Here is a 24607-nt window from a genome sequence, read left to right as displayed (position 1 = left end):
GGTCACACAAGTAGAGAGAACTATTTTGAAACAACACAATTTCAATACTCTTATCTATTGATGATCTCGGGAGAAAGTGACCCTCGGCAGTAACAACTTGAGTTTATATCGCATCTTGTGATAAAACATTTCAAGGTGCTGCACAGGAGAGCTATCAGTGTAAATTTATTATCCAGCCATATACAATACAGGTGACCTAAAGCCTGGTCCAAGCAGGAGACTTTAGGAAATAGGAAACAGAATACAACAGAAGGTACAGGCCCCTTGGCCCACAATGCTGTGCTAACCATGTAACCTTCTCCAAGATTAATCTGAACTAAGCCATGGAGGATCCTCAGCCCGGTTACAAAAAGTTTGAGGTTTGGGCATGGGGCTAGCAGACCCATCCCATTAAAACCAAAGTTATAGAAATGCCAACAGAAGTTCTAAATATCTCATCCCTAAGAGGGGATGAATGTGTGAGGTTATCTGTGGAAAGCAGAAGCCGTGGTCCAGGACAGAGGGCTCGGGCAAGCTTCTGTCTGTAGCCTACGCACCAGTAGGGGTGATGTGCTTACAAAGATCAATCAGACCCACCCCTCCCACAATAGCTCTCCATTTCCCTTTCTTTAATGTTCCTATCTAAGAGTCTGCTAAACATCTCTAATGTATTTGCCTCTACCACCACCCTGGCAGCACCTATCACTTTCCGATAAAAAAAACTACCTCTGACTTTCTTCCAATCATCTTAAAATTATGCTGTCTCATATTAACCATTTCCATCCTGGGAAAAGCTGTGGTTGTCTACTCTATCTGTGGCTCTTATCAGCTTATATTTTTAAAGGTGGCTAAGAAGCGACTTAGAGAAAGAGTTAGTTCCAAAGTTCAGAGTGAAAGCAGCTGAAGATAGGACAGTCAATAGTGTGCTGATTAAAATCAGGGACACTCACAAAACTAGCAATGGATTATGTTCAAAATCAGTTTAGTTTACTGTCATCACACACAAAACGCTGGGGTAACTCTGCAGGTCAGGCAGCACCTGTGGAAATGAGAAAAACAGTCGACACCTTGGGCCGAGACCCTTGATCAGAACTGGAAAGGAAAGGGTAAGAAGCTGGGAGGTGTCAGGTAGAAAAGGTAAAGGACTGAAGAAAAATGAATCCGATCGGATAGGAGAGTGGACCGTGGGAGAAAGGGAAAGAGGAGCGGTGCCAGTGGAATGTGATGGCTAGGTGAGGAGTAGAGGGGAGCCAGAGTAAGGAGAATTAGATGGGGGGGAAGGAACAATTACCGGAAGTTGGAGAGATCAATATTCATGCCATTGGGTTGGAGGCTACCTAGACAGAAACTGAGGTGCTACTCCTCCAACCTGAGTTGTTACCTCATTGTGGCAGCAGTACTGTCTTATGCACCAGGATACAATGAAATTCCTTGCTGGCATGAGACTCGCAGAGTAAATAGTGCACATGGCTGTAATAAATACAACAATAATACAGCAAAAGTAATGCAATTGTGCAAATTATAGTAGAATTAAATTAATTTTATTTCTTACATTCTTCATATACGAGGAATAAAAATCTTCATGTTACGTCTCCATCTGAATGTGCAATGTGCAATCATAGTAATTTATAATAATTTATAATAAATAGAATAGTCAATGTAACATAGAAATACACTCAAATCAGCATGAGTTAATCATTCTGATGGCCTGGTGGAAGAAGCTGTCCTGGAGCCTGTTGGACCTGGCTCTTATGCTGCGGTACGGTTTCCCGGATGGTAACAGCTGGAATAGATTGTGATTGGGGTGACTCAGGTCCCCAATGATCCTTCGGGCCCTTTTTTCACACCTGTCTTTGCAAATGCCCTGAATCATGGGAAGTTCACAACTACAGATGTGCTGGGCTGTCTGTACAACTCTCTGCAGAGCCCTGCAATTAACAGAGGTACAGTTCCCACACCAGGCAGTGATGCAGCCACTCAGGATGCTCTCAATTGTGCCCCTGTAGAAAGTCGTTAGGACATGGGGGCCCATACCAAACTTCCTCAACCATCTGAGGTGAAAGAGGCACTGTTGTACCTTTTACACCACACAACCAGAGTGTATAGACCTAGTTTATGGTATAGTATAATTATAGTATAATATAGTGCAAATTATGGTAAAATAGTGCAAAGTACAGTGGTACAAACAGAGATAGTGCAAAAAGTTACAAGAATGGAAGAGGCATAATTAAGGGTCCAAGAACATGGTAGCACCACCTGGATGGAGATATGAAAGAGGAGATTGGTTCAGAAGTCTTTTCTTTCTCCCCTCTCAGAGATTCAATTTTAAATTTAATGTTGGGAAAAAATATATAGAATTAGCATTTTAAGTCAAAGTTTGTCAACTATAATGGTTCACTTGTGCATAACTTAAATATCATTTATTTTTACTAATTCATTTGTAGGATGTGAGCCTCACTTCCAAAACCAGCATTTATTGTCCAAGTCTATGTTGCCCTGAAATGAGCAGGGACAGTCAGTGATAGTCTGGTCTGGAGAGACATCTAGCTGAGCTAGATACTAGAGGAACTCTGCAGGTCAGGCAGCATCTGTGGAGGAAAATGCAGAGCTGACATGATGAGCTGCGATCCTTTATCTAGTAGATTTCCATCTGATGAAGATTAGTACACCAGAATGTCTTTCCCACAATCCAATGGTTTCATGCTCAGAATTATTGTTTTATTTGAAAAAGAATTCCAGATACTGTATATTTACTGTAATTACATGAATTTAAATTTTCCGGAGACTGTGGGTTGGTCTCTCATATCCAGATTTATTCATCATATGTACATCAAAACACACAGGGAAATACATTAACAACCAACATAACCAAGGATGTGCTGGGGGCAGCCCGCAAGGGTCACTACGCATTCCAGTGTGGCAGACACATTGACTTTGAGTCAATGGTCCAAAGTTTTGGTGGCCATCCCAGTACTTTGACCATGAAACCAGTTCAATTGCAACTAAAATGTAAAATCGCAGTGTCATTTTCTCCTGATGTCCCCACATCGAAATTAGATTAGTGGGTGAAAGATATCTATTTTCAACAATAAGCATTATTCTGACTACATCCATCACTAGTAATAGAACCATTACCAGTGCACTAGGAACCATTGAACTACTAGTAATGACTTTATTTCAATAAGATATATCTTCTAATTTAATATTTTGCCCTTCCAAAGCTGAGTAACTTTGTGGATGGTACACAGGGATGAAAATGGGGAGGACCTCGGACCTGAAGCACTAATTCTGCCCCTCTCCCCACAGGTGCAGCCTGGCCTGTTGAGCATTCCCAGCAATTTCTGATTTCCAGCATCTGCTGCTTTTTTAAAATTTTCACTGAACTGTTTAGAATGTAATAAAGCATCAGCTCACAGGCTCTTGATTGATATGGTCATCAAAGGTTACAGAGACAGTGGGGTTGAGAAGGAAAATGTATCAGCCATGATCAAATGGCAGAGCAGAGTCAAAAGGCTGAATGGCCTATTTCTGCTTCTATGTCTTAAAGCTTAATATTCAGAACCTTACACTTTATGGTTTTCTTTATTATAAAATGTGAATGTGACTAGCAAAGGCATCAGTTTTGGCCATTTCTAATTGCTCTTGGGATCTGTTCAGTCCTCCTGATGGAAATCCAGTCCCAAAGTTATTGGAATAAGTTCCAAGATTGAGACCAACCTGGATGAAGGAACAGTGGTATCCAAGACAGGATGTTGTGGAAGGACTGAAGCTGGTGGGCTTATTGAATATGAAAGCCTGTTCCTAAAACTGTTTCAGAAATTGACTTCTCCATGGAGGACAGGTAAAAAGCCCAGCCACACATTGCTGAGTATTTCCTCTGTCCAATGTTAGAACTGCAGACTGTCAGCAAGCAAATCTTTGGGGCAAGGAGTGAATTTGTTGCACTTGAATTATGGGATCAAGAAGTCAGGGTCTCTAACCGAGCTTGCTATGTTGTTGCCAGAGTGTGTAGTGACACTTGCTGGCTGCCTCCAACACATCACTTAGGTTGAATTGGTTGTTAATACAAACGTCTCATTTCAGTGTCGGTTTTGTTGTACGTGTGATAAATAAATCCAATTCTGAATCTGGTTCTGAATCTGACTGGTCTTTAATCCCACTGATACAATCACAGCAATCAATGCCACTCAATTGGTCCTCACCTCCCTCAGTATGAAGTGAGATAAGTCCCAAACTGCTAAATATTTGCAAAGAAGACACCAGAAGTTCTCGAAAGCCTGATCATATATGACTAAAAATCACATTCTAATTTGTAAATGGCCATTTCCAAAAACTCCCTCCTGGAAATCACTGTAAGGCTATTAAAACAAATACTTCAGGCCATCTTAAAAGTTTCTTCCCCGAAGTGGATAATAGAAAAGTCGTAGAGTCATTGAACACTGCAGAACAGAAAAAGGCCCTTCAACCCATCTAGTCTGTTCTGAACTATTAATCTGCAGAGACCCATTGACCTGTACCCAGACCATAGCCCTCCACACCTTCCCCATCCACGTACCTATCCAAAATACTCTTACATGTTTAAATTCAACCTGCATCCACCACTTCCACTGGCTGCTATCTGATCAATCATTCTAGTTACCCACCCCCATCTGTCCAATGCCTCAGTCACAGAATTCCACTGTAATCATTTTAAACCGCTTTTTAAAATGCTGTCTACATTGTAAATACATGTTGTATTTACGAATTTATGCATATTTTGTTCCATATCCATCCTTGAACTCTGGCTTTATTTTTAAGTAATTTTCTATTCTTTTTTAACACTTAACTTAAAAAATTATTCTTAAAGATACAGCATGGAACACTCCCTTCCGTCTCAATGAGCAGCACCACCCAGCAACACACCTATTTAACTCTAGCCTAATCACGGGACAATTTACAATGACCAGTTAACCTACTAACCAGTACATCTTTGGATTGTGGGAGGAAACCAGAGCACCCGGAGGAAATCACGCATTCACTTATACAAATTTTTTACAGACGGTGCCTGAATTGAACACTGAACTCTGATGCCCCGAGCTGTAGCTGTGTCATGTTAATCACTATGCTACCATGGTGCCCTTTGTTTTAATTTAACAATTTTAAGTGTTGAGCACTAACATTTTGCTGTATATGGCACCAACACACCACAGCAAATTCCTAATATATGTAAATATATACGGCCAATAAAGTTGATCCGTAATCCTTGATCCAAATAATTTACAATTCCCAGTCCCAAAATGTCCTAACTGCAGTATCTGACAGTCCCAAATGAAATCTAAATTAATCCCAATGATTCATACTCTCGCCAAAATTTGCATGATCCCATTCCAAATGTCCAAAATATTGTGCGTCCTAAATTTACTTTTACTACTCAAAATGCCACAAGTGATTTTCCCTACACTCCAATAAACTTTCCGAAGGACTCCGATGTTTGTCCAAATGCACTCTGTTCCAAAATGCCTCAAATACTGTATCCCAAAATGTTATTCTCTGAAGGGTTTTTAAAGAATAAATCCATCGTTCCACTTAATTCATCAGGACAGATGGAGCTGTTTAGAGAGCTCATCAGAGAAGATTAACTCCGGATGGAGTAAGCATTAAGGGTAAGGCGATTTATGTTTATCGTGGGGCGAAGGAGCCAAGAATGGGTCTTGATGGAATTATTAAGTGGAGAAATCGGATTGCACCGAGAGGTAGAAAAAAACACAACACACACATTATACGCGACCACGGACCAGTCAGACTTCAGCAGATCGCATTTAATGGGATGGAGAGCCTGTTTCTGTTTCAAACACCTTGATCCAATTACCAAGAAATCAAACCACGCCCGCGACACTTTCTCTGGAAGCTCACTCCCAGTTCAAGGGGGTGTGGCCAGAAATGTTCCATTGAATGTTTTGTTCTGGCGTTTTCCTGACGGACGGTAGTGCTGGGGGGGGGGGGGGGGGGCGGTCGGGACAGTACAGATTCAGGACTTCTCGCCGAGTTTCGTCCGTCCGTGAGGAGTTCCCCATAAGCAAGCCGCCCTCACCTTGACAGTCTGTGAGCAGAGTCACTGGTACCCTCGAGCGACCCAGAAGGCTGGCGTTCCCGCCACTTCTTCCTTGTACTTGTAATCCCAGCGCCGGTATTTCACTTGACACCTCGCCTAACCCTGTCCTGCCCTGGCAAACATCTGCCGGTTGGATGACTGAAATATGCCAAGATATATCCCAGGGATCGTCTCCAGGTAACTTCGAGGGTATAACTGAGACTTTAGATAAAGCTCATTGGGATATCACCTTGATCTGGGCAAATCCTAGTTTCCACCTGTCTTTGGAAAGAACATGGAGGATCGCAGAGACTGTTGAAGATGCTTTACGGTCAAGTTGTCTGTTTGGATTTAAACTGGGTTGTGCATAGAAGACAGAGGGTAGTGGTTAAAGAGATTTTTTGGAGCTGGAGGTCTGTAATTTGTGGAGTTTCAGAGTGATCTGTGCTGGGTCCTCTCTGTTTGTGATGTATATAAATGACCAGGATGAAAATGTAGATGGGTGGGATTTGTGGTTGATATCAAGATTGGTGGATAGTGTAGAAGACTGGCAAAGAATTCAGTGTGATATAGATCAGTTGCAGATGCGGGCTGGGAAATGGCAGATGGAGTTTAACCCAGATAAATGTGAGGTGTTGTACCTTGGTAGGGCAAATGCAAGGAGACAGTTCACGGTTAAGGGCAAGATCCTTAACAGTGTTGCTGAGCAGATAGATCTTGGGATCATAGCTCCTTGAAAGTGGCAACATGGGTCGATAAGGTGGTTGAGAAGGCTGATGGAATGCTTGATTTTATGAGTGGAGACATTGAGTTCAGAAGCCAAGAGGCCATGTTGCAACTTTATAAAACACTGGTTAGGCCACATCTGGAGTATTGCATAGTAGTCGGCCCACTACAGGAAGGCTGTTGAGGCTTTGCAGAGAGTGTAGAAGAGGGTTACCAGGATTTTGCCTGGTTTAGAGGTCATGTGCTATCAGGAGAGCTGAATAAGTGGGTTATTTTCTCTGGAGGGCTGGAGGTTGAGGGCAGACCTGATAGATTTACAAGATTATGAAGGGCATAGAAAGAACGGACAGAGAGTATCTGTTTCCCGGGTTGAGATGTCTATTACCAGATGGCATGCATTGAAGGTGAAAAGGGTAGGTTCAAGGGGGATGTGAAGGGTAATTTTTTTACTCAGAATAGTGGATGCCTGGAATGCGCTGCCTGATATGTTGGTAGTGGCAAATAAATTAGAGGTTTTGAAGAGACGTTTGGATAGACGTGAGGTAGATGGAGGGATAGGGACATGGTGTAGGTAGGAGGAATTAGTGCTTGGGTGTTTCTGATTTGCTTTTTAGCTGGTTCAGCACAACACAGTGGGCCGAATGGCCTGTCCTGTGCTGTACTGTTCTATATTCTAAGTTGTACATTTCCGCATTGGTTAAGCTGGAGCTACCAATCAGGTTTAGACGTCAGGTTTAAATTCATGATCTGCGCACACGAATGTAACCGAGGTTGTTACAGTGATGTGAAAAAAGATATCGTATTAGACTCCAACTGTCCCTAAACGCTCAGTCCTTTTTTGTTAATCCCACCGCTCCCTGGTGGGTCACTTATTCGTTTACACGGGCCACTGCACAGGATCGGAAAAAGCTGCAGAGGTCTGCAAACTCAGCCAGCTCCACCATGGCCGCTGGCCTTTCTATCTGGCTAACTATTTAACGCCATCTTGTTTTACCTCAGCACCAAGTCAAGGCGCTAACCTCAACTATCGGCAGATTTATCCTCCCTTCTTGAACATGTTTAGAGCACGCACGCATACACGCACGCACAAAAATTATGGCGAGAAAATTCCAAGGATACAAATCGCTGTGCGTGGAGTCACTTCCTCTCTCGGTTCTGTCCTGAACGGCCGACATCTAATCTTGAGACGGCCAGGGGTGATCACCTATTTCTTCCCATCTAGAACATAGGTCAATGGTGTGTTTGACTCATTACCTTGGGAATCGATCTGGGGTGATATCCCCACGTTCCTCGACGCCAGGCATGTCCCCCAATACACCGGTGCGATATCGTATTAGACTCCAACTGTCCCTAAACGCTCAGTCCTTTTTTGTTAATCCCACCGCTCCCTGGTGGGTCACTTATTCCTTTACACGGGCCACTGCACAGGATCGGGAAAAGCTGCAGAGGTCTGCTAACTCAGCCAGCTCCACCATGGCCGCTGGCCTCCCGAGCAGCGACGACGTCCCCAACCGGCGCTGCCTCGAAAAGGCGAGATCCTCATCACACAAGGCCGGGCCTTCTCTTTGCTGCCATCAAGGGAAACGTCGCCGCAGTCAATGTTTTAGCAACGGATTCGTTCCCCCTGCCATCAAATTTCAGAAAGGACAATGAACTAACCCATGAACACCATCTCACTCTTGTTGTTCTCCTTTTGCACTACTTATTTAATTTAATATATACAGTTTTGCAACGCACAGTATTTTTATTAATGCACTGTACTGCTGCCGCGAAACAACAAATTTCACAACATGATATTAAACTAGATTCTGATTCTGCTTGTTTCTGTATTGCTCTTATTTAAGTCAAAGACGCGTTGATTTTTATTAAGCTGTAAGGCACGTTACGGGAGTCTGTGTATCTTTGACCTTGCTGTTGAACGAGTTACACACGTCCATTCTCCTCATTCACACTGTCAACTTTATTCATGCCCAGTTTTACTAATCCTTTCCAGCCTAATCATGATAGAGGGTGCTGTTTCTCAGCTCAAGTGCAGCAACCGTTGGGGGATTTTTTAAGCAAACGTTAATTAAGTGTTCTTTTTAAGCCAATCACCTCTAATGGGGCATAGGCCGCCGGCAGCAGCTCGGCAGAATCTTCCGTTTTGGGCCATTCATACAAGTTGTCCACGGGTGTAGCCATTTTCAAGGTCGCGTGGCCAGATGTTCTCCGGCCGGCGGCTCTTCCGCTTTCCCTGGGGATTCCACGTTAGTGCTGTCCTGGTAATGTTTACTCAGCGTGTTCCAATGATAGTGTTGCTAGCCCCATGCCCAGCTCTCCTCCTTTCGCAGCAGAATCTCTTGTGTTTATGGTTGCATATGTGCCTGATTCCCGAAAGTGGCAAGGTATGTTGAGGGAATGGTCAGTAAAGCACGTGTGAGCCTAGTGGAAAAGTAGGGAGGTGGTGTTGACTGGCTGCATGGCGGCCTAGTTTGAAAACAGCAGTGCCGTTGAACGGAAAATAATACAAAAGGAAATAGATTTGGCCCGGTACATCACAGGGAGATCCCTCCCAACCATTGAGCACATCAACATGAAACGCTGTCGAAGGAAAGCAGCATCCACCGTCAGAGATCCTCACCACCCAGGCCATGCTCTTTTCACAAGAGCCCTCTGGACTCGCACCACCAGGTTCCAGAACAGTTACCATCAACCATCAGGCTCTTGAGCAAAGGGAATAATAATACTCACCTGCGCATCCATTGAGATAGTCCCACCACCAGTAATCTTATTTTAAGGACTCTTTATCTTGTTGGTTCATATTCTCGTTATTTATTGCAACTCACTCATGTTCGTGTTTGCGGGGCTGGTTGTCGCCTTCACTTTATGTGATCTCTCATCGATCCTGTTATAGTTACTATTCCATTGCTGAGTATGCCCACAGGAAAATGAATCTCGGGGTTTAAGTAGTGACATATGTGTACTTACATAATAAGATTTACTTTGAACTTTAAACATTGAATAGGGCACACTGGACAAACAATTCTGGTTACCTCTCTTCGAAAAGGGGTGAGTACATCCTTTAGAAGCCGCCGGGAAGACCTACTAGAACAGCTTCAGAGACGAATGTTTTCAGCAGTGAGATGGGACTGCAGAACCCGAGGCCATTCTCCTCGGAGCAAAAATTAGAGAGGAGATGACTGGGAGACATAAGAGACTGTAGATGCTAGAGTCTAGACTAACGGAACAACCTGTCGGATTAACTCCGTTTGGGTCGGGTAGCATCTGTGGGGGGGGGGGCGTGGGGAGGTGCGGGGAACTGTTAACGTTTCGGGCCGTCATGATCGGTGTACGGGAGTAGAGAGAGAGAGAGAGAGAGAGAGAGGGAAACTGGCATTCGGGTACCCAGGGGTGCAACGTTGAAGTCTTACAGAAACTGGGAGTTTGTTTCGCTTTGATGGCACGCTGCGTGGAAACGGAATCAAGCAGGGCTTGCAAGTGGCCGTTGGAAACGTCCTCAAGAAGATAATTGGCGAGGTGGTGGGGAGGCTGGGACAGAAGGGCTTGCTCCGTTCGGACCCGCTGTACACCAGGTTGGCAGCCTGGCCTGTGTGTGCCATTATGATCCTAATACCTTAATTCCCATTACTACATATAAATTTTGTACTTCCCTACTAATCCTTTGGTATCTCTGCTGACGTTTATCGCTTTAATACCGGTTACCGGGAGTAACGGATTTTGTGTGTGACCCTTTCATCGCCAGCTGTATCCCTTCTGTTTTTCCGCTGACGCGTTCGTTCCGGAAAAATTCTCCGATGCTTTTAATTAACGCCGATATGATTCTGCGTCCTTTGACGCCTTGAAGCCTGAAAACGCTGCCGATACGCACTTATTGCAGAGCAGCCAGTACTTTTGACCTTCACAGGTTATTGGGACAGGAGGGGAATAAACAGTCTACGTTTCTTTAGGACTATCCTTCATCCGCGCTACCGCTCCATTAACCTCCAATGCTGGATCTCGAAACGTCGACTCTTTATTCCTCTCCATAGCTGCTGCCTGGCTTGCTGAGTTTCTCTAGCATTTCGTGTGTGTTGCTCTGGATTTCCAGCATCCACAGTGTCTCCTGTGTTTATTACTTTCGACCTTCCTTCCAGCGCAAATCCTGAACTCCAGCGTTAAATAAGCCTGTATGTTGCTTCGTTCGGGACCTGCGCCCTCAGCTCCACCTTGAAGTGTAGTGGTCGATCTCGACCCCCCCCCCCGTGCCATTTCACTTTACATCCAGAGGCTGACCCATTCCTCCACCCCCATCCCAACGGCGCCAATACTTGAATACAAAGGCGAAATTCCGGAAACCAAAAGGAACGGAAACGAAATAAGTCAAGGCTTTCGTTTCATTTTTCACTGCTTGTGGTTATAAGCAAGGAAATAGAACAATATGAGACCATAAGGTATAGAATTATCCCATTTGGCCCATCGAGTCTGCTCCGCCATTTCAACATGGATGATCCATTTATCCTCTCAGCCCCCCGTATCCGTACATGCCCTGACCGATCAAGAGTAATACAGGAACAGGCCCTTGGGCCCACAGTGTTGTGTCGAACCAACTGAATTGGCAATCAAATGGCCATCTAAACTAATCTCTTCTGCCTACATCGTTAACAAACAAAGTGTTTGCTGAGTTTCTCCAGCTTTTTGCTCTGTATCCCGGCATCTGCAGTGTGGTGTGTCTATAAGACCATAGGACATAGGTGCAGCATTAGGCTATTCAATCCATCGAGTCTGCTCCGCCATTTCATCATGCTAATTTACTATCCCTCCCAACCCCATTCCGCTGCCTTCTCCCCGTAACTTTGACGCCCTTACTAATCAAGTACCTGTCACACTTCGCTTTAAATATATCAATGATTCTCCTTTTAGGATACAAATTAATCCAATAAACCCAGAATTATCCGCTGCTAAAAGCACTCAGCAAGCTGTATGAGAAGGTGCTACATCAATCTCTGTGCAGTATGACAGTGAACATGCGGGATACACTATATTTTAATCCCAGTACCCAAAAGCGCCTTTAGCGTCCACCATTTTCTACACTTCTACACACCTGGTATTTATAAAATTCAAATTCATGCAGCATCTTATATGAGTCCAAATTGACCCAGCGTGTTACCGCGACGATAACGCGTGTGCGTACTGTCTAAAACAGAAACAAGATAGCACGGAAACAATCAACGGGCCAAGTAGCATCTGTGGAAAGAGAGAAAGGGGATTACTCTAAATAAAAGTAAAAATACGCGGATACTGGGAATCTGAAATAAAAACACAAAACGCTGGAAACACTCAGCTGGTCAGACAGCATCTGCGGGGAGCAAAGAACAATAGGCCTCCTCTATTCTTTGAATCACTTCCCGCTCAAAATTCCTCTCATCAACAAGCCCGGACCATGCTCATGTATTTTTGTTTCTTATCTATTGAGGCATAGTGGGCAAAATCCTCGCATCCAGCTTCATGTCTCTCAATACCCCACTCAATCTAACTCTGCACTCGCTCCCAGCCAATACAGCTCTTCGCAGTCCGTCCTCTCGGATCGTCTCTATGTCCGGAATGTACTCGCTAGCAATCATCAGAGCCGATTAATACCCCGAGCCACAATGTACATTTTCAACAATCTCTTACAATACACCTCCTCCGCTGCACACACCGTGTTTGTTTTCAATTCAATTCCTGATTAGGTCTAACGCACAATTGCGCGGAGTCTCTGGGTATTTTGCAGCATTAATCTAGGTCTTCAGCTGCCACCGCGATACAATTTCTGAACGGCAACCAAATGGCACTCAATAGGCGCACATATATCTGTTCGAACAAAGGACATACAGCACAGTACAGGCCTTTCTGCCCGCCATGTTAAGCCGACCTTTAAGCCAATCTAATGCTACTGGAATTTGACCATGTTCTACAGAGACGCGCGTTCACTCTGTCAATACCCGTTCCTTCTGCCGGGGGTCCAGAGTGAGCCAAACTGCCATTCCGCATCTCTGCCCATTGGTAACGGCCTGGAATCCGCGGGGGCTCTGTGCCCTCGAGGAGGTACCCAGCACACGGCCACACTTGGCTTTCGCTGCTGCATGGTCAAAGAGCGATCCAACAGAAACCGTTTAAACCATGTGCTTTCATCAAGATGAACCCAAATTGTCGTCCAGTTATCTCTTCCTGTGAGATGCCCTGTGCAATCTTACGCAGTTCAATTTTAAATATAAAACATACATTATTGTATATGTAAATTACATATATTTACACAAAAATAATCTATTCCAGAAACAGTGCTGTCCATATAATTATCAATTTGTACGCTACGTGGAGTTATCCCATAAAATCTGAACGTCGCGCAGTCACTTGCAATTTTGCAATCAGTGCTATATAATCAACAGATGCAACCACTAGACGAAATGAGAGGGGGCTGTTTGTTTTTTGTTCGTATTCCCATTGCCCTGGCTTAAACTTGCCTAATTTTCCATTAATTTATTTTATTATTCTACCTTTGCCACACAGGGGTGACTAGTCCCTCAGAAATGTCAATAGCACTTAAACCCCGTACATGGCATATTCTCCGCAGGCCTCCTGTCATTGTTAAACGCAATGCCTGTGGTCCCATGGAATATTTTCTTCATGCCATTCTACACGTAGTCTCCGAACTTTATGTCTCTTTCCAACGCGCTTTTATACAGTGCGTGACCTATAGAATTTTACACGTAAGCTATATTAAGTATCATGTATTTATGAAGCAGCACACCCAAAATGCTGGAGGAATTCAACAGGTCAGATAGCATCTATGGAAATGAATAAATATTCGACGTTTGTTTTCTTCAAAACAATGTTTGTGGTGTGTGTGTATGTATATATATATTTACACACAATGCTCGTCCTAACATTACAAAGTTTATGAAATAAAATAAAAAATACGAAAATGCTGCAAGTACCATCTGCCTATATTTAATGATACATGCAGTTGTACAACTCGCTAAGCTGTACATAGCTACTCACTCACTTTGGCTGTTCAGTAGAGCCACGGATATCATTCATTTGATAGAACTCTCTGCGTTTGTATTATATACGTTAACAGTATCCAGAATCACACACAGCACGTTAAACCCAGTATCAAGCATAATCCTGTATCACATTAGGTAACCACATACAAGCTCACGTCCATGACTCGACGCATTATTTTGAAAATATATGCAATACTTTGATGTTCATTGTTGATCCATTACAATTACATAAACATGCTTTTACAAACATAATGTACAGCCCAATCCTACACAATCTGTATTCTGTATGATGTTATACACCCACAAATTCCCTATAACCTTGCCCAATCAGTAAACCTATATAAGCAACATTCTTCACGTATCTAACACGCTGTACCTCTATAATCTCGTTGATATGTGTGTGTCCACGTGAACGTTATAACAGCCAGTGAATATTATAATTTATGTTCACTGAATGGTTCAGTTTCGAGAATCACAATGAGACCATAACGTCCCAAAGTGCAATCACCAATTACCGGCACTGACTGTTCATAACTATTCACTGGCAAATTTTGAGGAATTTATAGCTACATGAAAGAGGCAGAATTCAGAAGTAGATTCTGAACTATCAGCTTCAGAAAGTGGCCTCAGTAGCAGAACCCGCGAACCTCTCATCCCCTCACAGAAGAACGTCAACAACTAGATTTAACAGGCTCCCATGTAGTCCATATTAATATAAACAAATTGTTATTCTACAAATTGCGCAATATTGTGCGTAAGGCCGAATTCTGTTATCACCAATAATTATTTTCGCAGACCTAACCTTTATAAGTTGTGGAATGATTACTTTATGTTTACAATTTATAAAAGTACTTCAGTATTCCAACAGCAACCGTCTGTTACTCGCCAAGGTTTATGAGGCAGAATCGTGGTTCTACTTGATGTACCAATTCTCTTGAATAAATTGATTATCCTTTTAACATTGTTTTGCCTCGAAATCAAAACGAAACGTAAATATATATTGATTTTCCTGTGTATTCTGATAAAAATCAGACACTGGTGGACGCGGGACGATATTGTGTTATTATGCTTATATTTAAAAGGAAGCAGAATACTTGAGCGTGTCAGTCGGATTTTACAATGCTCTCTACATACCGGAACGAGCCAAGTCAGTAGGACCCGAGTCGCGCTACAGCAGAACAATGCAACATGTCGACGTTACAGGAGGAAGACAGCAAGATTAGACTCAAGGGTAATGCGCTAGTTTGGAATTCCAACGCATTAAACATTATTTAAATGAAAATAATAGCCCAGTTTCCCTCGGATCATAAAGCGATATCGGCAAACTCTAATACAGCTGCAGTTATAACGAAGCCTCTCTCGCCGTTTGAAACAGAATTGTAAATTTGTTCATTGGCTGTATTCGAAATTACAAAATGCTCGTTACAAGAACTCTAACGATATTCTCGTTTATCCAAAACAAATTTTCAAGATATCACAATCATCGCCATTCCTTGTGCAATGACTCCGGCTCGCCTCTCAGCTCATGTCATGTAACTAAGACAATATCTCCAGTTAAGTAGTTACACAAGACAAAATGCCAACGAATACTTGTTTGTGTCTCCGATTCCAGACTCAGTCCAGTGTGTACATCTTGCGATTTTAATACCCGGCACAATCACCTCAACGTGATGTCTTTATACTAAATCTGCTAAAAATCGAATTACTCTACAAAGTGACTCTTCAAAAGAAAATATCGTTGTTGCCTATTATAAAACTAAATCTAAGTAACATTTCGACGTTTTCAGTATGTAATTAAATTGAAACATAGAGAAGCATAAATTGCTTAGAATCTCTGTGTTTGATGCATTTAAAGGCAAATATTTATTTAAAATAACAAGTGATTAAACGGCATTGCATTGAAATTCTTCCTCTGATCTGTGTTAGTTGTAGTGAGTTGGACAGTGTCAGGTTGTCTTGGATGTGCGTGTGTGTATCATGCTGTAAAAAGCGGGTACTTTCTCACCTGAACTGAGATCCTGACTGGTGTCCAGGTGGATCGCTCCTCGGTGCAGGGGTTGCAGGTGACTGGGGAGAGCTGCGTGGACCCCCGGGTGCTCCGACAACACATCCAGGAAGGTCGATTGCCCGTAAAAAGCCGGGAGTCCCGCCGCCCCGACCAGTCCCATACCTGCGGGCGTCAGGACGGTCCTGGCCGACACGAGCTGAGCAGTGGCCGGCAGAGAATCAGCGATCACCCCCGTCGACGCAGGCGGGTCTTTATTCAGTCCAAGAATCTCCTGAATTCCAAAACCCGTGCATCTCGACGAATTCCCCGAAGAAGGAATAGTTTTCGACCGCTCATTATTTAACAGGCTTTGAGAAATCGCCGTACTTTTGGACTTGCTAAAATTGTCTGAAACCAGTTCCTTTTTGCCGGTCATTTTAAAAAGTGTTCTGGGTTGGATTTAATTATTTCCTCCCTCTCTCTCTCTCTCTCTCTCTCTCTCTCTCTCTCTCTCTCTCTCTCTCTCTCTCTCTCTCTCTCTCTCTCTCTCTCTCTCTCTCTCGTTTCCCCCTCCCCTCTCCCCTGGTCCCAAGTGCACTCTCCAATGTGGTCTGCTCTGATCCCTTTAGAAATTCCCTATTTATTTAACGGCGCGAGCCTACTGGGGCCGACAGTCCCGACGACCAATCAGCAGCACGGAAACAATTAGGAAATCAGGGAATCTCTCCCTATCTCCTTCCTGGAGAGAGACCCGCTCTCATTTAATCCGTCACACATCGGAAATATTTCCAACCATTCTCCCTGTTCGCATCGTTAACCTCTTTATATAAATTTATGTTTCAGTTTAGACAGTTTGCAACAAGTTCCCATCTCCTCCCTACGCCCAGGGTGCGAGGATGCTGAACTTCTGCCCGACAAGGTGCCGGGTCGCCCTAGTGAATATTTCAACCACTTGTTTGTATTTTGGTTGACTAAGAGGGTCGGGACTGCAAACAAACATCTCAGATTGGGCTGGATGTTGCGACGGTGGGGTCAGTGGAATACGTTGAACTCACAAAATCATTTCATCGATTTGGTGAATTCGGGAGCGGAAGCACCTCGTCGCTGACGATCTGTATTGCACTCAGAGCGGGGGAATTGCGTTTACATCTATCACTGCTGGTTACCGACAAATCATTGACACAGTTTATCAACAACTTGACAATAAATCTAACGCAACTTTCCTGGAAAGTCGTTACAGATGCATCTGCAGAATCTCTTGTGTGTACCGTTTTCCTCTCTGCCGCTCTTTCCTAGTTATTTGTTTACATATTTGTAATACCCCCTTCCCCCACCACCGCCTCTATTCATTTCTGTCACCGTTCCGCTTCCAACCTCTCTCTTCGCCAGGAATTTATCCACGCCGCTTCTCCTCCTCCCCCATCGGTCCGTATTATAGAACCCTCCGAAAATAATTCTTAATTTGCACCCCCCCTCCAAAAAGCCACATATTCACAGTAAGGGGAAAATTCAACGAGGGATGGAGGCAATCCTTCAGCTGAATTGGAAACGATTTTGTGAAGTTTGGTTAATGGGTGAGAGGCGCAATGGGAACGGGTCGGTGTTAATGTTCTCCAACCGCATTCGGGGACCAGGAGACAACGAGCGTGTCTTTACAGACAGACACAATCCTGCTGGAACACCTCTCTTCCTTCTGCCTCCGGAGATTTTCCATCGAATCTCGTTTATTCGTTTTATCACTCTCAGGGCCCATATGTGCAAAGTATAATATACACGCTTTAGCCCGAATTTTGCAGCTGGGAGACCGATTTGCTAAATGCTTCGCGATTTGCCTCTTCCGATTTGTTTTTGTTTTAAATAGAGCCGGGGTGTTTCTGAGCTTCCGTCTTGTTAATCCGTCCAAATTGATCACCAGTCCCCTCATATTTATTTGTCTGACTGGGTTGCAAAGATGTATCTTCACGATGCTCTCTGCCGCATCTGTTTAACTGGCATTTCCCCGCGTAAATCGGTCGCAACAATTACATGCGCCCGGGAGTTATTACGGATTGGTGGTGTTTGGTGATTCGAGTAAAAAGCGGCGCGATTGGATTTGATTTTTAAGCATATTTTTTTAACAATCTCAAAGAATTATTCGTTAAGCAATGTAGTGTGGAGCATGCTCGGTGTATGAGCTGAAGCTCATCGGATTTATTGGCATGTTTGGCGATATTAGCGAATCCGTGCGGAATGATTATTCTCATGAGCACTGTAAACTGGGAAAACACAGAGGAGCAAACCAAATAACAATTCTCAACGCGGTTAATCTTACATATCTGCATTCGTACGTATCATAATCAGTACTATTATTACTGACTATACTGAGGTTAATACAGTAGTATCATTAATAAATCTACACTAAATAATGATATGAACATATTTAGATAACAGTTATTGTGAATTAGTTTATCAATTCCTGGCAATTTATCAACTAAAATGCAACAAAATACATATGATTTTATAAATACATTTGGTGTTCTCCGTTTTGTGTCAAAAACTGCGGTTGATATAATGATGACATTCACTTATATTTTAACAAATAAATACATATTGAAATTTATTTAATGTATCTGAAAGTGATTGAATTCGAAGTGAGAAAGAACCCAACATGGCCTGGCTTCCCCCGAGTTGTTCCGTTACACGACCGTCTAATTTGTGACTCTTTCAACGCGCAAGTATACAATCAGAAATCTATAGGAATTATAACATTCGTACTTTCACTGGATCATGTTTTTTTCTTGTGTGTGCCTGCAGAGAATCGTTCCCTCCCCGCCCTTCTGTCTCTAGTAATCAAAGAACTTTAATCCTGACATCAGTTCCACGGGGGAATCATTCTATATCCGATAAACTTTTCATTCTAAATGTTTTGAGCAAATCAGCTTACGCTGTAGTAATTTGCTGCAGTTTAGAGAAGGGGGAGAGGGCTTTCTGGTGGATTTGAATATCAAATTATCTGCCTGATATTACATTTGCTTCGTTGGCTGCAGTATACGAACTGCATTCACTCTGAAGGATTGTCTCAGAAAGAACAAATAATCACGGGCTAAAGCCTGTATTAAGCGAGTAATTTCCTATTTGAATGAATTAAACGGGGTCCTAATCGACACCGGGAAGAGAGCGATGGTTCGCGTAGGCATCAGCGGCAGGGAAGGAAATACTGCTTCGTTATTTTTGAAGGGATCTGTCAATTTATACACAATAATGCGACTGTGAAAACAAATCAGAGGAAGACAGAGAGAAGATTGGGAAAGGTTAGCAAAAAATGGCGGGAAATTGGTGGAAGGAAGGTGGAAACGGAAGGAGACAGGGAAGCAGATGATAAAACGAATAGAAATAGGGAAAAAAACGAAATAGATAAATAAAAATGAATCATTGAGTTTAAAGAAATGAATGAGACGGAGAGAGATGAGAGACAAAATATCTGTACACACATGGGGTGGGTGTGTTGGTGGGGTGGGGGATGATTCTCCTCTTTATGCGATTAGGCGGATTGAGTGAGATTAAATCCACCATGGTCCCCAGTTTTTTCTAACAGTAATTCTTACTAATCAGCAATTATTACATTATCTCCCATTTTCCTCTCCTACCGTCGGCGGTGGTCAGTTGGTGGCAGGGCGCCTCTTGGATGGATTTTATTAAAAGGACCGTTAGTTAATTCCGCGGTGAGGGAAGAATGTTGGAGATGCAAATCGGGGGAAAGGGCGGTAAACAAGAGTCGTACAGAAAAGGATATCAAAATGCGGAGGAAGTCATCAATGGGCAGATGAACAAACAGGAAATAAGAGCAGGGCGAGAGAGGGAAAGTATGTAATCAGGCAATTATTTTCAACGAGGAAGGAATTAAAAAGGTACCAAACATAAATATCAACGATACTTTAACAGAAAACAGACGTAAATAAAATAATAAGCATATGTAAATGTAAAAAATACAGAGAAAGACCGCAAAAATAAAATAGAATGAGCTGTTAATGCACGAAAGAATGAGGAAAATGATGGGAAATGGGAACAGGAGAAGAGATTGAAGGAATAGGTATATTTTAAATTGATAACTTCTTGATTAATCGGGACGTTAAAGGTTTCTGGGATACAGCAGGAAAATGGGATTGAGAGGGAAAATAAATGAGCTATGATGGATGGCGGTGCAGAATCGATGGGCCGAATGGCTTAATTCTGCCCCTGTGTCTTATGGTCTTGTGGAGTAGGGGTGACAAGCTTTTCAGAATCCGAATCGAATCAGACTTAATATCGCAGACCCACGTCGTGAAATTCGTTGCTTTGCAGTAGCAGGACAGTGCAATGTATGAAAAACTATAGATTAAAATCCTATATATGTATATAATTAAATTAAATAAAAAGTGCAAAAAGAGAGCAGGAATATTGAGGTAACGTTCATAGGCTGGGGTTGGTCTCGGTAGATGTGACAATAATAAACCAGTTCTAATTGCAGTAAAGCCGGTTGGGGAGCGAGGAGTTGGTGTGGGGGCGCCGCTTGAGGTATAAACAGCAACGACACCGCAAACAGGTGGGCGGCCGGGCGCCACATGCGGCGGTCAGTAAATGAATAGAGAACCTCATGACACGGTGGCGGGGGAGGAGCTCGTTCAGTGTAGCGGATGTCTACACTGCGGTTATCCAAACAACGCCATCGGCAACCTCTTCCACCTGCTATAGAACACCCATGTACGTACAGGCTCAGAAACGTATATATATATATATGAGAACATCTATAGACGTATATGCATACACGTTAAAATATATGTATAAATACCCGCAGGCACATTTGCTCGTACAAATTTATGCCGAGCACAAATTTCATGCTAGAAATTTCATTTCACACGAGTACGTATGACAATGCACTAATCTGAATTTAAATTACGCATGATATCTGGGCACACATATGTTTATACATATAGACGCAGATGCACTGTTACACAAATACGTATAAATACACAAAACACAGACACACACACAGACACACACACACACACACACACACACACACACAAGATACAGACAGACAGAAGCGCACTCTCTCTCTCTCACACACACACACACACGGTGCAGCAAGGGATGAAAGGGAAATATGATAAAAGAAACACCAGTGAAATTCCAATGAAGAGACTGCGCCGACCGTTTACTCGGAGACTCAACGGACTGCAGGGATTCTGGAATTTACGTATAATTTCCAAGGTGCGAGGGTCAGTAGACCAACGCCCCCCCCCCCACCACGAAGCACCAACCCCCCCCCCCTCACGAAGTGAGTTATTGGTGGTAATCACAGGGTTAACGGCAGAGGGCTTGTAGATAAATCCCAGCCTAATCTGATCTGTAAGTTTATGGCTGATTTTAAACACTCCGCCCACATATTAAAATTCTTCGCTGCTGATTTACATGCATAAAGAGGATGCCGTAATAACATGGTAGATTATGCTGAGATTTAGACCGCGCTTTGCACGGGGTTCTGTCCTATTCCGGGGCAGATCCAATGATTAGAGATTGAAAAGCAAACAGCTGTTGCTCGATTTTTAAAAAACTTTTATATTTTATGAGTTTCATTAACATATAATTCTGCTGCATCCGTCCGTTCTTAAATCGGGTTTCTATTTTTGTTTCGGGAAAGTTGTGCGGTGTAAATCATTGACCGATGAGGCTGGACTTGAATTTCTGATTTAAGCAATTGGGTCTGAGTTTGGGGTCTCCATTTGAGCAAAGACTGGGCCCATCCAAGTGGCTGCGGGTCCCACCCGCCCACAAAGAAAAGGTTCAAAGTTCAAAGTAAATTTATTATCAAAGTGGAACGCAGCATGACTTTCAGTTAGTCCTGACGAAGGATCTCGGCCCGAAACGTCGACAGTGCTTCTCACTATAGATGCTGCCTGGCCTGCTGTGTTCCACCAGCATTTTGTGTGTGTTGTTTGAATTTCCAGCATCTGCAGATTTCCTCGTGTTTGCTTTGTTATCAAAGTATCTGTCACCATATACTGCCACGATTGAAACAGAAAATGCTAGATACACTCAGCAGGTCAGGCAGCATCTGTGGAGAATGAAACTGTAAGCATTTCCATATCATAAGAGAAAACCACTTGGTTATAAATTGCAGAGGGGGTGAGTGGAGGGAGGAAGTTGGACGGGACAGGGAGAGTATCTCTGTTACGTGAGATACGTGGTTGTTATGAGCGATGAGATGTTGTCTGGTTAATGGCGGCAGTCAGAGAAGGAGAATCTTAACGGACATAAAAGGCTGTGAATGCGGCATGCAAGACTGTGCTGGTGGAAATCGAAAAATATCATCTGACAGTTTCACTCCTTGCTAAATACAAGCAGGGAACTCGTAGAGGAGTGGTGGCTCCTGAAATGAAGAACAATCTAGTTGGGTTTCTGTTGCAACCATCCCGACATTAAAATGTCCTCCTGCACCGTTTGAACTGTGTTAGCAGGGGAAACATAGGAGCCAATGTCGTTCTGTACCGTTTGAACTGTTTTAGCAGGGGAAACACGGGAGCCAACGTCATTCTGTACCGTTTGAACTGTTTCAGCAGGAGAAACACAGGAGCGAATGTCGTTGTGTACCGTTTGAACTGTGTTAGCATGGGAAACACAGGAGCCAACGTCGTTCTGTACCGTTTGAACTGTTTTAGCATGGGAAACACAGGAGCCAATGTCGTGCTGTACCGTTTGAACTGTTTTAGCATGGGAAACACAGGAGCCAATGTCCTGCACCGTTTGAACTGTGTTAGCCTGGGAAACACAGTACCAATGTCGTTCTATACCGTTTGAACTGTTTTAGCATGGGAAACACAGGGGCCAATGTCATTCTGTACCGTTTGAACTGTGTTAGCAGGGGAAACACGGGAGCCAACGTCGTTCTGTACCGTTTGAACTGTGTTAGCATGGGAAACATAGGAGCCAATGTCGTTCTATACCGTTTGAACTGTTTTAGCATGGGATACACAGGAGCCAATGTCGTTCTGTACCGTTTGAACTGTGATAGCATGGGAAACACGGGAGCCAATGGACTGCACCGTTTGAACTGTGTTAGCATGGGAAACACAGGAGCCAAGGTCGTTCTGTACCGTTTGAACTGTGTTAGCCGGGGAAACACGGGAGCCAATGTCGGTCTGTACCGTTTCAACTGTTTTAGCATGGGAAACACAGGAGCAAATGTCGTTCTGTACCGTTTGAACTCTCATAGCATGGGAAACAGGGGAGCCAAAGTCGTTCTGCACCGTTTGAACTGTTTTAGCAGGGGACACACAGGAGCCAGTGTCGTTCTGTACCGTTTGAACTGTTTTAGCAGGGGAAACAGGGGAGCCAATGTCCTTCTGTACCATTTCAACTGTTTTAGCATGAGAAACACGGGAGCCAATGTCGTTCTGTACCGTTTGAACTGTTTTAGCAGGGGAAACACGGGAGCCAATGTCCTGCACCGTTTGAACTGTGTTAGCAGGGGAAACACAGGAGCCAACGTCGTTCTTCACCGTTTGAACTGTTTTAGCATGGGAAACACAGGAGCCAATGTCGTGCTGTACCGTTTCAACTGTTTTAGTATGGGAAACACAGGAGACAATGTCCTGCACCGTTTGAACTGTGATAGCATGGGAAACACGGGATCCAATGTCCTGCACCGTTTGAACTCTGTTACCATGGGAAACACAGGAGCAAATGTTGTTCTATACCGGTTGAACTGTTTTAGCATGGGAAACACAGGAGCAAATGTCGTTCTGTACCGTTTGAACTGTTTTAGCATGGAAACACGGGAGCCAATGTCGTTCTGTAGCGTTGGAACTGTTTTAGAAGGGGAAACGGGGAGCCAATGTCGTTCTGTACCGTTTGAACTGCTTTAGCATGGGAAACACAGGAGCCAATATCGTGCTGTACCGTTTGAACTGTTGTAGCATGGGAAACACAGGAGCCAATGTCCTGCACCGTTTGAACTGTGTTAGCATGGAAAACACAGGAGCCAATGTCGTTCTGTACCGTTTGAACTGTGTTAGCATGGGAAACACAGGAGCCAATGTCGTTCTGTACTGTTTGAACTGTGTTAGCATGGGAAACACGGGAGCCAATGTCGTTCTCTATCGTTTGAACTGTCTTAGCATGGGTAACACGGGAGCCAATGTCCTGCACCATTTGAACTGTTTTAGTATGGGAAACAGGGGAGCCAATGTCGTTCTGCACCGTTTGAACTGTTGTAGCATGGGAAACACAGGAGCCAATATCATGCACCGTTTGAGCTGTGTTAGCATGGGAAACACAGGAGCCAATGTCGTTCTCTATCGTTTGAACTATCTTAGCATGGGTAATACTGGTGCCAATCTCCTGCAACATTTGAACTGTTTTAGTATGTGAAACAGGGTAGCCAATGTCGTTCTGCACCGTTTGAACTGTTTTAGCATGGGAATCACAGAAGCCAACGTCGTTCTGTACTGTTTGAACTGTTTTAGCAGGGGAAACACTGGAGCCAACGTCATTCTGTACCGTTTGAACTGTTTTAGCATGGGAAAAACAGGAGCCAATGACGGTCTGTACCGTTTGAACTGTTTTACCTTGGGAAAACTGGAGCCAACGTCGTTCTGTACGGTTTGAACTGTGTTAGCAGCGGAAACACGGGAGCCAACGTCGTTCTGTATCGTTTGAACTGTCTTAGCATGGGTAATACTGGAGCCAATCTCCTGCACCATTTGAACTGTTTTAGTATGTGAAACAGGGGAGCCAAAGTCGTTCTGCACCGTTTGAACTGTTTTAGCATGGGAATCACAGAAGCCAACGTCGTTCTGTACCGTT

The 24607-nt window shown here is 43.6% G+C and overlaps 1 protein-coding gene across 1 annotated transcript in view; it reads right to left on the bottom strand.

Annotated features, from left to right (window-relative positions):
• The window catches only part of vsx2 (visual system homeobox 2), a 59403-nt gene extending 43183 nt beyond the window's left edge, over window positions 1-16220 (bottom strand). Inside the window, exon 1 of the mRNA XM_059990747.1 lies at window positions 15803-16220. Within this exon, the coding sequence (XP_059846730.1) occupies window positions 15803-16220 (418 nt within the window). The remainder of the gene's footprint in view (window positions 1-15802) is intronic.
• Window positions 16221-24607: the final 8387 nt, after the last annotated feature.

The sequence above is a fragment of the Hypanus sabinus genome, chromosome 2 (genome assembly GCF_030144855.1).
Source record: "Hypanus sabinus isolate sHypSab1 chromosome 2, sHypSab1.hap1, whole genome shotgun sequence".
In the NCBI taxonomy this organism is placed as follows: domain Eukaryota; kingdom Metazoa; phylum Chordata; class Chondrichthyes; order Myliobatiformes; family Dasyatidae; genus Hypanus; species Hypanus sabinus.
The sequence above is the reverse complement of the archived record's forward strand: the minus strand, read 5'-3'. Positions and strand labels throughout refer to the sequence as shown.